Below are 15,342 nucleotides of genomic sequence, written 5' to 3'. Positions count from 1 at the left end.
AGTGCTACACACCTCGGTTGGACCCAGGAAGTAGGAATCAGTTGACAAAAGTTCCATGTCCTCGTACCCCAAGAGATCTCTCAGAAGGGGGATTAGCTCAAATGGTAGAGCGCTCGCTTAGCATGCGAGAGGTAGCGGGATCGATGCCCGCATCCTCCAAAAACCGTTTTCTTAAACAGTTCATAGCAAGGCATGCGTCAAAATGTTGATAAGGAACATGTAGGGGGTCTGCGTGACACTGGAAACGATGTAGGCAAAACACACTGATCTTCAAGTGTTTCATGTATCAAATACCCTAACCATTAATGTCCTGGTAGCCTACTCCTGTAACAGAGTAAGGGGACTTCTTAAACTAATACTCATAGATAGACCATAAAAAATATATCTCCATGGCCCCTTTTCAAATTTCCATGACCAAATTTTAACTGAATTAAAAAGTAACTCTACCTTAAGTAGGTTATTGGTTTGTTTTTCACTTTAAAATAAAGGATTATAATATTATTTTAACTAATAGGCAACAACCAACAATATTTTCCTCCAACAGGTCGTCTAAACTATTCGACATTTGACATTATTCAAGAAAAAAATCATTAACGTAACAAATGAAATGTCATAACTTTTACAAAACGTCTCTCCCTTTTATCGTTTCTCCAGGCCTTGAAAGTATAATTATAAAATTCCATGACTTTTCCAGGTTTTCCAGGTTTTCCAGGAGTGGGAAAATACGTATAAACCAGGGGATTCATTTATCAACCAACAAGTTAATTTGCTGTTACAGGTTTTGGACAGAGGGTGGCAGCAGGTGACCTTCAAACGGCCTTAATGTGCGATGCTGCATGATTCTCAGTCTTAACAGAATCTGAAAATGTGCGCACCACTATGACTAAAAACTCCTGACTTGAGACAAATTGTTGTTAAATTTGAGAGTGTGTCAGATTAAATGTCTTGTAATGTATGGTAGGCATTAGGCCCATTGAAGTTTACTCTTAATACTGCAAATAAGCACAGAACAAAATACAGATGGAAATACTAGCGTATCAATTAGCTGAATTTCCCCTAATAAAACATACCCTTTGGATAGTAACCTATCAGTCAATTCATCAATATTGGAGGAATTTTGCTGAGGCTGTTTTAAGTATGTTCACTGGGCATATTACTCATCAATTACCGACATATCACCTACATAACTTTCCTCCAAGTGATAGGCTAATTCTTAACAATTTAGCTTGATGATATTGCAGTCTACAGCCGCCATGTTGGCAGGAGCTAGCTAGCACGAGAGCAGCCAGACTAATTACTTGCAGGTGAAACGCTGCGTTCCTCTATTTACCTCAACCCAGACACAATAACCCTCAGCAATGACGCTAGAACTACTTACAGGTAAGACATTTCTTACTATATAAATGGACGCACACCATACACCCATACTATCAGCTACGAACATCTTCACGCAACTCTCTTCAAACGAAATTGGCGAACTGCAGCATAAATTATACAGAACTCTATTGGCTGTCCGATATGCCTGTAAATAAACTGTCCAATGAAATAAAGTTTTTCGAGGGGGCTGAACTAATTAATTAAAGGCTCGACGCTGTGTGAGATGGCCTCTAGAGCAGTGGTCCTCAGTGTGGGGTCCGGGGACCACCAGGGGTCCTTGAGGGGGTTCCAGGGGGTCCCCAGCAAATTGATCTACTGTTATTGTTGTTGCAATATTTCATTTACAAGAAGTGAACACAATTAGAGAATGTGGAAGAATGTCTGTTTTGATGATATTTTCTCTGTTATCTCTCTACCTACAAACTGATATTCGATAGTTCTGGACAAAATCAAATCTGATAATAAAAATATTCTCAGATTTGGGTCCAAGAGACAAAATCTCATCAAATGGGGGTCCGTGGCGCTAATGTGGACTAAACTAGGGGTCCTTGATATGAAAAAGTTTGAGAACCACTGCTCTAGAGGGCGTCTTTGGCTGGGATGGCCTCTTGCCTGTAGGCTGAATGTCACACTCCCACACACTGAGTCACTCTGCCGTTAATTTATGAATGTCCACATATTCTGCTGATCTACAAACTTTAAAGGTAGGCTCTGTTATTACCTTGTGGTATTTAACATTAGTGGAATTAACTAACTTAACCGATAACCGTCTCACGCTAGCGATGCTTCAATGCATTACATTGTATTGAATCGAATTGAATTGAACACATGCGCAGTGTCCCTTTACAGGATCTGTGCTTGTTCAACTCCCTAGCCAGAATGCGATATAAGTCCACAAAATAAAGGAAACACCTAACAATATGAATACCAAGTAGGAGCAGGACCACCCTTTGCCTTCAGAACCGCTTCAGTCCTTGTAATGCTGTCATAGGTCCTGAACTGTGTAGTGGGATAGTGAACCTTTCTTCAAGAAGGAAAACCAGTTCTTTGAGGGATGAAGGAAGTGCAAATCTGCTTCCCATAACAGTTCAATAGGCTAATGTTTTGATATATGATTGTCAGACGTATACCTCTTTTAAAATGACATATAGCCTATTGCTAATTTACATTCAACTTAATATGAATCAAGCATGTAGATGCCTTCGTAATTGGGATGTAGGCTATTTACATCTAGTTACTTCTAAGTTCTAAGTCATGTAGCCTAGTATTTCATTATTTTGTCCACCCCCTGTATGGTGTGTCTGTGGTGCTCAGTAGTGAGTTTATAGTGACAGTATCATACTATCTTTATCTCCTATGGTATCACTATAATATTTCTTTATAGGCTCTTGAAATTTTTCTCTGATATTTGTGTAACATCCTTCTATAAATCCTTGCAGGTTATAGTAGGCCTATTAGTTTTTCACAAAGACAGGGCTACCAATAATTTTTGCCCACAGTGCACCATAAAACAAATATGATTTCTTAAATAGGCTTTGGGTTCCCAGTTAATGTATATAGTTGTAATTTTTACACATTGCATCTTGAATGAAATTAAATAAAGCTCACTCATTCTACATTTTCCAGCTTCTCTCTTGGTTGTGGTAGCCTCAACCCACTGCAAAGCTTGTGACATTTTAAAATCACTAACATGTAAACACAACTTGTGCTGCAGCCTAAGTGGTGCTGAGTGCTGTGTACTGTGGCATCAGTATAGCCCTGCTCATTTAATCTGAGCTGTGTTGGGGGGAATTTGCGTCATTGCTCCACTGACCGACTTTTGTTCCTGCTTCATATGTTCACACTGCGGGGATGGGGATGGGGAAGGGGGAGGGGGGCTGACGGTCGCTGTCCCTCACAGAGGAATTTCATCCCACCCAGGCTCCGCCCTGCATTCCTCTGCCAAGCAGCATCCATGGACCCTCTCTGGGGCCATTACTGGAAAAGGGCTTGTTCCCCTGGGTGGAGATTTTTGAAAAACTGCTGTAAAATTCATCTGTAGTGACTGTTGAGTTAAGAAATATCATTATAAACTACAACTACAAAATCTATATGTAAAGAAAAGGTGCCCTACCACAGAGAGCTAAATAATTGGATTGGGGCTTTTTTTTGTTGCCTCAAATTAATTTATAGAGCTATTAATGTAAGTACTGACAGGTGACTGCGTCATTAGCACAGTTAGTCATCAGTTTAAAATGTTTGTATCTGGATGCTGATTTCTCAAGAAATTATGGAGAAAAAATGAATTTTTGAAACATAGTTTTAATTTTAGAGAAGGTTTCTGTTTCCACTGCCAGATATTGGTGGAAGAGAGGGGAAGTTTGAACTGAACTTGACAATATTCGGGTAGGCTAAAACAGAGCAAAAGCCCCCACCCCACCTTATCCCACACTGTACACCAAGTGCTGTCAAGCCTGAAATGTATCTTGATTAGTTTCATTGATCAGAGCTAATGTTTGATCAGGCCCTTAGAACACAGGTCATCAGTGATAATGCTAAATATCCATCTATTCAGTAATTCAAAGGGTGATTGGATCCACTTTCTCTGCATGAACTGATAAAAATAGACCAGTTGGTTCAAAACAGTCCTATGTGCGTCACTGCTGGGGGGGATTTGTAGTGCCAAAGATCGTAAATGTTCAGGAAGATGACATACTCATAAGTTTAAAAAAAAAAACTGGCCCAAGTCTCTGTCTGCATAAGTGGGATCTCGAATGGGCTCTCCTTCTGAAGTTGCATAAGCATAGCCAGGAATAAAGCAGCCGATCTGAAGCAGGCCTGAGACAAAGTTGTTTTTCTCCAAACTCGAAAACTACTCTCACAAAACATAATGTTGACTCTAGATGTTAAAAAATAAAATTGAAAACAACTATTTCACATTGTTAGCTAATTTTCCATGGCCTAACACTTCTTTCTATGTCCTATTTAATTAAACATGCCAAAGAAAAAATCAACATTTGAATTTTCTCATATATTTCCATCAAAATTCCAATATGTCTGCAGATTCTAGAAATTGGGGACAAAGTCCTCCTCCTCTCTTTCTTCCTCCTCAGCTTCCTGCACTCTGAGGTGATGCAGGTGATGGGGGTGATGGAGGTGTCCTGGTCCTCTACAATGTAACTCAGGCAAGCATCCAACTCTTGTGAGCCACTTTCCATGTTTGCTGTGGTCCACCCCTGCCCACTTTTGAACAGTCCCTCTTCATCTATGTCCTGCCCCAACAGTCTGCCTCAGCTGGAAATACATCAGACTATAGAAGCAAAACACATTAAAATGTCATTTAATTTAGTCTTTAACAATAAGTTCAGATTTTGTGTTATTTGTTTAAAAAAAAACAAAAAAAACGTAGAGGTTTTTAAAAGAAGATATCTCCCACTTTTCGTCTTGTACATAGGCCTATTTGTATTGAATTTTATTTTTCTCACTGTGTCCTACTGCTGTTATTTTGCACACCTATACTCAGTCATATTGGCTTCTCAATACAATATTCTTTAATTTTATATATATATATATATATATATATATATATATATATATATATATATATATACATAATAATAATATTATATATTTTTCTTTGTATCCTAGTATTTGCTGCTGCAATGACCCAACTGCAATAGGGATTCTTAAAATTTAATCAATTCTAATTTTCCTGTAGCATCAATACATTGAGAGCAGACGATGGCAGACTCAATTTGTGTGTTCCGGACATTGTGTCAGAGTGAGACCTCTCGCTCCCTCCTCCTCTCTGGACCTGCCCAGTCTGGGCGTTGTATAACCGCTCGGAATGCGGAGCATGACTCGGTCTCCGCCTTTTCTTTAAATACCCAGCGCCACTGCGAGCCGTTACGTGAGAAATAAACAGGAGCGCTTAAATAATGCTTACGAATTTTATATGCACAGTTTAGTTTTTGTGTTCACTGCTGCTTGACTTCAGACATGGAGCTCGACCGGCGGCTGTTGCTGGCCCACTGCGCCGCCCACACCCTGTCGGTCCTGGCGGGGTTACTGGTGGTCGTCCCGATGGCTCTCAACGGCTCCGCTTTCAAAGGCCGCTGCGCCCTCTTCTCCACCGGCTACTGGAGGACCGAGAACCGGACCGAGCTGACGGGCCAGCCGGGAGACGTTTCGCACCTGGTCGTACAGCAGTGGGGGCCACCGGCAGCCTGCCAGTTCGCCACTTTCGTCGGTATATTCACGGTGCTGTACGGTGCCGCGCAAGGCTGGAGGTGTCTGTTCTATCTGCATGGGCGGCATGACGAGTAAGCACTGCTGGACACAACAACAAGCAATACACACACATTTATCATGATAATAATATTGGTAATGTTAAAAATGTCACGAGTGTATATAATTATGCAATAATAAAAAATAGCCCACTACTTAGGCTATGCTATTATTACAGTAGTCCAACCCCGCAACTACGTAGTAGTAGCAGCAGTAGTGATAATAGTAGTAGCAGTAACAGTAGCAGTAGTGGTAGTATTAGCAGCAATAGTCGTGGTAATCGTACTAGTAATAGTAGTAGCAGTACCAGTAGTAGTAGTCTAAAAGACAACTTGAAATATGTTGGACACTGGAAATACATTTTCCTATGCTGTGTTGTATCTGCAAGCATGTCCAAAATATATTTTAGCCACTCAAAATAGATTTAGAATGAATGTCATCTAAATACTTTTTTGACCAACTTTTTATATTTTGAAACTCATCTCTGAACATCTTCTGAAGTATAGGTGGAATGTATTTTCACTACTTAAACTGTGTGCTGTGGTTAAAATGTCTACACATCTATCTTGAGCACTGCAGTGTTTAGGCATGAACCTGGGAATTATCTCCTTTTCTGAAGCATAATCTTAGCCTGAGTATGAGCCGTGATCATAATATTGGTTTGCACTCTACAGCTGTCTGCCTGGCCACATACAGCACGTACATACTGTACATAACAAATGGCAGTTGGTGGATGCTTTTATCTGATGCATGTGTGATGCCTGTGTCTGCAGCACCCTGTTCTCCTCCTTCCTGACGGTGCTGCTGAGTCTGTGTGTGCTCTTCCTGTCTGGGGGGGCCAGCGTCACCCTGTCTCTGGGCCTGGCCTCCTGGTGTGACACCGTCACCGATGACAACACACGTCCATACAGGTAGGTCAGCTGCTGCTAAACCTTCTATCATGATGTAGTGGTGGTTGTACTGTAACCCCACCCTGTTATATTTTGATGCTCATCAGACTGACAGGTCTCTAAGTCCCAGAGAGGTGTCTATGCACCATTTACAGTGATCAATATAGTCTAACATCATTACGTTGTTATTATATACTCTCAGCTCCATTATTGGCTTTTTGAGTGATACAAATCTCCTGAGGAGAGCCATATTGTAGCCAACACCTGTCTGTCTGTCTGTTTATCAGCCACTGAGAACCAAAACAGTAGGGAACAGCTGATCCAATATTGGTATTGTTCTTCTAAAAGGGCACAGCAGAGAGGTGGAATACACTGTTGCCCATAATAGCTACCGATTACCCCAGACTGTTGCTGTTTCAGACCATTCTTCAAGAGTGTTAGCTTGTCTGTGTTCTCTGGTCACGTAGCTTACCTCGTCCCTTTATGTGTGTTTGTGTTTAGCTGTGCTGAGTCCCAGTCTGTCCCGCTTTACCTGGATGTGGACAGCTCCTCCTTCTACACAGAGCTCACTCTGGCACAGGTAGGGCTGATATGTGTATGTAAACACAGGCATACATGCTCAGAAGCATGCATGCAAAAATACACACCCACACACACATGTTGCCTCTAACGCACTCCGATGGAGAAGCTGTTATTTTCCCTTATTTATATGACTTGTTGAATACTCAATTCAGATTGACCAATGGAATGCATTCTGAGGTTTGTTATTTCTGAATAACACTGAATCATATCACTCTGCAGCATGTTGTTGATTTCTAATCAAATGAACTTGTGACTCTTTATGGCAAAAAGACATTACACCTTGGTTACTGCAGACGGTCCTGCAGGACTAGTTTCATGGCAGAAGCTTGAGAATCATTTGAAATCAATATTTTGTGTCAAACGATTGATGTCTTTGGCAAGTAGCCATGTAATAAATGGGATAATGTACAGCGAGTCAGTTATTATTGCAAAATAAGCCCTTTGCTTTGCGTCTTGAACCACCTTGTCAGGGCTTATTTTGCAATAATGACCGACTCTATGTATTTTATCCTTTACTTAACTGTGCTGAGTTCACTGATGTTCTAAGGTTTGGTAGTAAAACATCTTCTCGTAAAGTAGCACTCAATTTCTTTGCTATAAACTACCCATGTAGAGAAAATGTTTAAATGTATTCCTCTTCTATTCTGCACAAAAAAACCCCAAGATGGCTTAAGAAACACACACACAGCAGTTAAGTTTATTTAGAGGTTGTCTTTGTGTGTGACAGTGTGTCTGACTCTGTCTCTCCCCTCAGGCGTCTCTGTGGTGTGTGACGGCTCTGTGGCTGGCCCAGTCCATCCTGTCCTTCTTGCGGCTCTACCACTCCCACAGCCAGCACATCAGCGGGCCTTGCCTGCCCCGGGAGAAGGAGCTGCTGCTGGGACACACCCCCTCCGACGGCTCCCCCACACCTCCACACCCCCCAGCGACTCCCACCATCTTAATCTGATCGGAGGTCTCGTCAGAGGAGCCGCAGCATACACGCTACTTTCAATAGCGCCAGTTTCAACGACTATTTTAAAAAGGATATAATGAATTATCTGCGATGGATTGATTTTGACTGGAACATAAATTGCCCCACAAGTTTAAACTCTACCAAATATGCACTTCAGGTAGACTAAACCAATTTATTGATGGAATCAAAAGGATTAGTGAATAATTGAGCCAGGAGTAATAATGGATGAGGCAGTGATATAATATGAAATACTTCACTACTCAATCTAAATTCTCTGTTTGAAACCCCCATTCAAAACAAATGATTTTTGTTGTTTTTGATGTTTGAAATGTCTGTTCTTACCACTGCTTGTAGAGTATAGACATCTAAGTATGGTCCAGGACATAATAGTTAATATATTATGGCATGTTATTATTCAAACATTATTCAAACATTATTGCAATATCATATAAGACAAGGTCTGACCCAGGCCAAACCTCCTGCCCTAACTCACATGGTACTGCCTTCCCAGTTTGCCCTGCATCTCCCCAAACACCCAACTCCTAAGTGTGATGCCAAAACTGATTCTTCTTCAGGTCAAAAGGGATTTAAGACAGAAGAAACACAAAACAGAATAGTTGAAACAATTGTATTCAGTGATCTAACGACCACGGTGTTATTCAGAAGCTGATCCTTGTCATTTGACCCTCATAGTGACTTTGTGATTCTTGTGCATTGTATTCACATCATTGACGACACCACATGCTGCCAGTGGCCTTAGGTTGCTGTACACATGGTGATTTTCCTATAGTCAGTGTTGAATCAATTTCATATGCATGGTTGTAAATTGTTCTGCTGGATTCTGACATTTTGCACGTTTGTATACTGGAAGCCTGTCGTCTGGGAGAAAACACTTTTGTTTACTGTTCTGAGCCTAACATTCAGATGTAGCACTGAGGCGCTTTCATTGCGACGCATGTGGTAAGAGTGTGACTGAGCCACTATGTAGCTGAAACAGGCTCACTGTGTGAGCATGGCTTCAATGTTCTGTTGTGTAACGGAAATCGCTGTCTCCTCTCTTCTTGTGAAGATTTTCAGAATGAAGCCGTGTGTGTTGACGCAACTGCTCTCAAGGCATCCCATGAAGCAGACAAATCGACTTAGAAATTAGCAGTGTACAGTCTGTATAGGATTTATCCCATGTAGTGTGGATAATTAGAACTAAGCTTTGAGTGATCGAGGATAGTTTTCCTATTGAGAAAGATTTGCGCTGAGCCAAAAAGGGTCAACAGAGGGGGAATATAAGGGGAGCAATCCTAACTTTGTTGAGCCAAAAAGTAGTTCTTAACCTTTGACCCAAGCAGTTGTAATGATACACAGATGGCGGAGCAAAAGAATCAGAAGTAAAGAGAGATGAGACAGTATTATCATTGAATTGAAATGTAATTTATGGAATATTTTTTGTATTATAACTGACTGTTGCTTTTTTACCACTTATGCCTGTTTTGTGCTCATTTATATTCCTGTTTTTGCATTTTGTCTGTTTGTCCAATAAAAACCTTCCTATCATGAAAGAATATTGTCTTTTTGAGTGTCCTAACTACCACATACTAAAAAAAGTGTGAGAAATAGACCTACATTTGTGGGTACATTCATTTACATAGGTATTGATTGTGAATTAGTTCTGCTGTTCGAAGTTGGGAATTTCATTCGACTATGCTGATAGACCGATCAGGTTTTAGGGAGCATAAACTGTTTTTGTACATTTTCTACACTCTACATTTTCTATTTATTTACCATTTACTTAGCCAGGTAGAGCCAGACTAAGGATCCATTTTTTTTTTCAACTTCTTTGTCTGGCACAGACATAAAAGTTTCAGATGAACAATACAACAATATACATGCCTAATTCACTAATTGAGCTTAGGGACAGATAACAAAAACAAATTCCTGTGATTAAGCTGGGATCATGCATCCAGCAAGTCAATATCAGTCTTCACCACAGTATTGTGGGCCTTATGGTGGGTTGAACTGTGAAACATCAACATTTGAATTGAACAACTATACGTTAAAGTTGAAGTAACATGTTTGACCGCTGGGTGGCAGTAAGACTCCTGCAAGTGTCCAATCTGCCGAAAACTTCAGCAGAAGAAAAAGAACTGAAGGCAGAACAGCGGACCAATCACAATCCAGGGCACCATATTGAATTTTTGTTAGTGTTTTGGTCCAAGTCCCTCGCTGCTTTTCCCATAGTTAACATTTGCACAAACCTTTGTTTTTATTGAGGCGCTTACATGTAGAAGCCAAAAAACGACGGAATACAACTCACAAGGCAAAAATGAAGCTGACGCAAATCAAAAAGTTCAAAGTGCCTGAGCTGCGGGCCAGACTGGAGGAACTTGGGCTGGACACCAAGGGGCTGAAGGCTGAGCTGGTCGGGAGACTGTGGTCCGCTGTTGAGGCAGGACTGCAAATACAGACAAGTCAAGCTTCCCAGGACGGCGACACTGTTTCTGTTTCTGACGACGGAGAGGAGGTAAAGACACCAAATGACAGCCCACCGACACCGATGGAGGTGGACGCCGCCGCCTCGTCTCTCTCCCCGGCAGACGGTGACCTCCTTCCCGCTGCCGCCGCCCCGTCCACATCACCCTGCAAACCCGGCTCTACCAGAAAGTACACGGACACTGCCACTCAGACAGACGCGGATACTGATGTGTCAACACCGCTGCTAGACTCTGAAGTTATCGCAAAGTGTCAGACAGTAAATAAAGGCTCGCTGGAGACACGCAGAGAAAGGCAACCGACAGTTGAACAGACCGTCCAGGAGCTCCCAGTCCAAGAAAACACCCAGCATCATAACACTAAAGTTACACAAGCCCCTGTTTCCAAACCTGGATCCAAACGGAGGGGTTCAGGGCACGACCCGAAGTCCCAAGCCGAGGGCGGAGAGCTGGGAAGGCAGCAAGAGGAGGAAGAAGAGGCAGGAGAGGACAGGAGACTTGTTTCACTGGAGGAGAGGATCAGAGGCAGGGCTTTCTACGAGTTCAAAGAGGAGATCCGCTATAAAAGGTACTGCATGTGTGACAGGCAGCGATCATCTGTCTAGATATAGTGGCACCCACTAAGGAGATGGAGCCATTAAAAGCCTGGGCTTCAGTGCAGCAAACCTCATAGATCAGTAAGTAACTTAGGGGCTTTTCAAAGTTTGATCTTTCTCTTTCTCTCTCTCTCTCTCTCTCTCTCTCTCTCTCTCTCTCTCTCTCTCTCTACCCAGGGCCAAATCACCACAGCCTCTGCCAGATAAAGTGGGGGTAGAGGAGGAGGATGAAGACAAAGTCCGACTAGATCCATGTAAGTCTATAGAAAAAAACTAACTTGATGAAGATGTGATACCAAACATGCCTCATCCATTGTTGCAGCTTTAATCTGTGTTCAGTTGAGAATTGTCCCAATGGATGCAGTGTCTTACAACAAAATAAAAGCAGTGGACAGGATCAGCACAGACGTTTTGAATCCCTGTGTCCTTGTTTCCACAGATGGCTCTGACCTCCACTTTGAGGTGGGTGCTGACGGCGCCTGCGGCCAGCCGCGCTTCTGGGCCCGGTCCCCCCTGCTGTGGTCGGGCTGCAGGCTCACCCACGGGGTGCTGCGGGGCAGGGTGGGCTTCGAAGTGAGGCTGGAGAGGAAGCTGCTGGCTGCGGAGCTGGAGGAACAGCAGGAAGGGGGTCGAGGCCTGGAGCCCTACGGCCTGAGAGTGGGCTGGTCAGCGGCTAACGGCTCTCTGCTGCTGGGTGAGGATTAGGAACCAGGATTATTTCACGTTAGTTTCAGGGTTTGGAGGGTTTTGGAACACATTCGCATTCACTTTCCATGAAGATTCTTGTTTCCCCCCCGTTTTCTGCACCCACATTCAATCACACTTTCTCTCTGTCTTCCTCTCATTTCTTCTATTTCTTTCTTAATTTCTCACTTGCTTGTTTCCTCCCTCCGGCTCTCCATCTGTCCTGTCCCAGGTGAAGACGACTTCTCTTATGCTTATGATGGACGCAGCAAAAAAGTGTCAGGTGGAAAGGAGGAGGAGTTTGGAGAACCCTTCTCAGAGGGCGATATCATTGGCTGTTACGCTGTGAGTGACACCTGTCTGCTTCTTTTCTCTCCATCTCTTCCTCTCTTTATATTCTTTGGGGCTTTAACGTTGACTGTGCATGTGTGTGTGTGTGTGTGTGTGATGTTTATGCGTGCACACCCACAGTCTTTCTCCACAGACGGTGCTGCTGAGCTGTCCTTCCATAAGAACGGTCTTTTCGTGGGTGTGGCGTTTTCCCTGGGTGCCTCGGTGCTGCAGGGTCGCGCTCTCTTCCCTCACGCTCTCTGTAAGAGCTGCTCCATCAGATTCCTCCTTGACCCCGCGGCCCCGCCCTGGTACCCCAGCCCTCCAGGGTTCAGCCCGCTGGCGGCCCTGCCTGCCAGGGACAGGCTCCGCGCCGCGCTGGCCCCAACATCCAGAACACAGTGTGAGGTGAGAGAGAGAGAGGAGTTATGGGGCGGCCTTGCTGGGGGAAGAGTGTACGATCCAAATTGTGACAGTGGCTGGGTTTTTATCCAAGTATTTTTATGTGAAGTGTGACGTATCGAATTGGAAAGGCTAAATGGAAACGGCACATTTTGGTTGAATTTCCTCAGTATCACAAGGATGTTTTTATGCTTTCCTGTTTTTTGTTGATAAAGAAATTGTGATGGATAGTGATGGAAACAAATTTGTGGAAAAAATTAAGATGTATGCTTGCCATGATCCGTCAGACAAATGGTTCGTTCTCATTGCACAACAATTTAATATCTGCTTTGGAAATTCTTAAATGTTGCAGCCAAACTGATTGTAAAATGTCTTTCCAGCAGTATATTTGAATATTGCCAAATGCATTTTTTTTGTCTCGGGACAGGAGGAAAAATGGCCGACATCAGCTGACACAAAAGAACAACAAAAACTTGCCCACTACTAATCAATTCTTGAAAGCCTCCCTCCATTTTTTTTTCTTGTTAATGTGGTTTTTGGTCTATTTTTATGTGCAGAAAGCCTATTTATTTGCTTCAAGCCCATTGATAAAAACACACCTAACATGTTTATTTGTGACCTTTCAAAGATTTGCTTAAAATTAGCCTGCTAATTAGATGGAAGCATCACCAGTGACCTATTCTTTTTTCTTTCCATACCCCCTCCCCTCTCTGTCTCTCTATAGGTGGTGATGATGGTGGGTCTCCCTGGTTCTGGGAAGAGCCACTGGGCCAGGTCTTTCATGGAGCAGCAGCCAGAGAAACGCTTCAAGCTCCTGGGCACCGAGGAGCTGCTCACCTGCATGATGGTCAGTCAAACCTCCAGTCTGTTCATCAACACTACATACTCACTTTTGAAGATGCCTGGACGACGCTTGTTACATTTCTGACCAATGGTGTTTTTTGAGCCAAATGTGTATTAACCTGTGTGTGTGTGTGTGTGTGTGTGTGTGTGTGTGTGTGTGTGTGTGTGTGTGTGTGTGTGTGTGTGTGTGTGTATAGAGCGGTGGTCAGAGGGAGAGCAGGCTGCAGCAGGCCTGTCAGTGTCTGACTGAACTGATCAAGATAGCTGCTCATACTCCAGGCAACTACATCCTTGACCAGGTGACCCTTCACTATTTTTCTAGTCTACTTTTTTTTTGTCATCCTGCTTGATAGTTTAGTTGTTTTAGAGCCTTGTATAGCTGTGTCTTGTCCATGTCTACCTTGTTTTAGGCTTGTTTCCCTCTCTTGTACTTACTCCCACGTTAAAACCATGACACAATAAACAGAGCTGGTGTTAGTGGTTAGCTAATAATGATGATGACAAGAAGCATAACTATATGTTATTACCATAACCATTTTCTTCACAGTCACAAAGTACAGAAAACAATAAGACAATAAGAGTCCTTTGTTTCAACTCATTAAATCCCATCAGTTTTCATGGTGCCTCCCCAGTTCTCTTATGGTCTTCTCTCTTCCCGTCCGTCTGTTTCCAGTCCAACGTTCTCTTCTCTGCCCGCCGTCACAAGCTGCAGCTGTTCAGGGGCTTCAGGCGGCGGGCGGTGGTGGTCTTCCCCTCAGCAGAGGAGTGGAAGAGACGACTGGCCCAGCACCAGACATGGGACGGGGAGCAGATCCCAGACACCGCCCTGCTCAAACTCCAAGGTCTGACTCATACAGATATTATAGAAATGACACCATCTGATAAGCTGCTGCTGCACTCCAGCCTTTTGTGGGGTAAAGGTGCTGTGGGGACTGTGGGAGTTCCTATTCCTTTTTCAAATGCTCCTTTCCTTTTGCACACTATTCTATTCCATGCTGCATTGCTATAATCCTCATAGACTTCATTTTTGTTTCTATGATGCCTCCATAACTTGGCTTGATTTCCCTTCTTTCCCCAGTGAGCTGCAGTCTTCCAGAGGAGCAGAGTGAGCTGTTGGAGGAGTTGCAGTATGTGGAGCTGCCTCAGGAACAGGCACAGGCGCTCCTGCAGGACTACAGAGCGGAGGCGCGCAGACTTCTGCCCCCCGTCCCCAAACCAGAGAAGAAACCCCGTCTTCATAAGAACAGACCCCTCCCATACGGCCCTCCCTCCTCGTATAGGAATCAGTGGAGTGGGAAAAATGGTGAGTAGGAGAAATGGATACACAGTATTTGGGCGGTCTGAGCACTTCAATGAACCCGTTTGCTTGTTAAGACCTTATTTGAGGTGACTTTCATGACTGTTTTTGTAGGGTGGAATGAAACGAGGCTCAACCTGCAGTCATGGAGCCAGCAGCCAAGATATGTGAGTGCAGTATAGCTGTGAATATACTTAAGTTCAAGTTCATATGCCTTGATTTCTATTTAAACTGATTTATAATGAACATAATCTCATCCTCCTTTTGTCTCATTCTTTACATTTCAGTGGAACTTGCCTTATCAAGACCAGGGATACTACTACAGCGGTTATGAGGGTTACTGGTGAACTAACATGGAGATGAAACACAAACTGTCTAGGTTTACATGGGCATCAACTCCATTGAGGTCATTGTTTTGTACAAACAAAAGAGAGTTGGCTAAATCAGCAAATGACATTCAACAGAGAACTAGTCTAACCCGGCCGCAGCGACCCGGGTTCGAATCCAGCCCGTGGTCATTTGCTGCATGTCCTCTCCTCTCTGCCTAAAATAAATCTAAAAAAAAAAAAAAAAAAAGGGAACTACATGGAGTGTGTGTTTAACTACAAATCTTGGTGTAGATAGTATTGCACCAACT

At 43.2% G+C, this 15,342-nt stretch overlaps 2 protein-coding genes and 1 non-coding gene across 3 annotated transcripts; all 3 read left to right on the top strand.

Moving 5' to 3' along the window:
- The first annotated feature begins 86 nt into the window (after positions 1 to 86).
- Positions 87 to 159, top strand: trnaa-agc (transfer RNA alanine (anticodon AGC)). The gene has a single exon. It is a non-coding gene; the product is annotated as a tRNA-Ala (tRNA).
- A 5,061-nt stretch (positions 160 to 5,220) lies between these two features.
- On the top strand, positions 5,221 to 9,610 carry LOC139665664 (transmembrane protein 179). Its single transcript, XM_071544754.1, has 4 exons — positions 5,221 to 5,678; positions 6,417 to 6,554; positions 7,035 to 7,113; positions 7,870 to 9,610. Exons 1-4 carry the CDS (start codon positions 5,356 to 5,358, stop codon positions 8,062 to 8,064), a joined length of 735 nt encoding a protein of 244 aa, XP_071400855.1. The 5' UTR covers positions 5,221 to 5,355; the 3' UTR covers positions 8,065 to 9,610.
- A 767-nt stretch (positions 9,611 to 10,377) lies between these two features.
- LOC139665660 (heterogeneous nuclear ribonucleoprotein U-like protein 2) lies at positions 10,378 to 15,276 on the top strand. The gene is made up of 11 exons (XM_071544751.1): positions 10,378 to 11,121; positions 11,327 to 11,403; positions 11,589 to 11,843; positions 12,066 to 12,178; positions 12,305 to 12,571; positions 13,290 to 13,412; positions 13,606 to 13,707; positions 14,082 to 14,250; positions 14,487 to 14,711; positions 14,820 to 14,872; positions 14,993 to 15,276. The coding sequence occupies exons 1-11, from the start codon at positions 10,388 to 10,390 to the stop codon at positions 15,050 to 15,052; spliced, it is 2,178 nt and encodes a 725-aa protein (XP_071400852.1). The 5' UTR covers positions 10,378 to 10,387; the 3' UTR covers positions 15,053 to 15,276.
- The last annotated feature ends 66 nt before the right edge of the window (positions 15,277 to 15,342 follow it).

This window comes from Centroberyx affinis, unplaced genomic scaffold (genome assembly GCF_046629955.1).
Source record: "Centroberyx affinis isolate AG114_WGS23_722 - 3 ecotype Tasmania unplaced genomic scaffold, CSIRO-AGI_Caff_v1 ptg004649l_1, whole genome shotgun sequence".
Taxonomy (NCBI): Eukaryota; Metazoa; Chordata; class Actinopteri; order Beryciformes; family Berycidae; genus Centroberyx; species Centroberyx affinis.
This window is presented reverse-complemented; position numbering and strand designations above follow the sequence as displayed.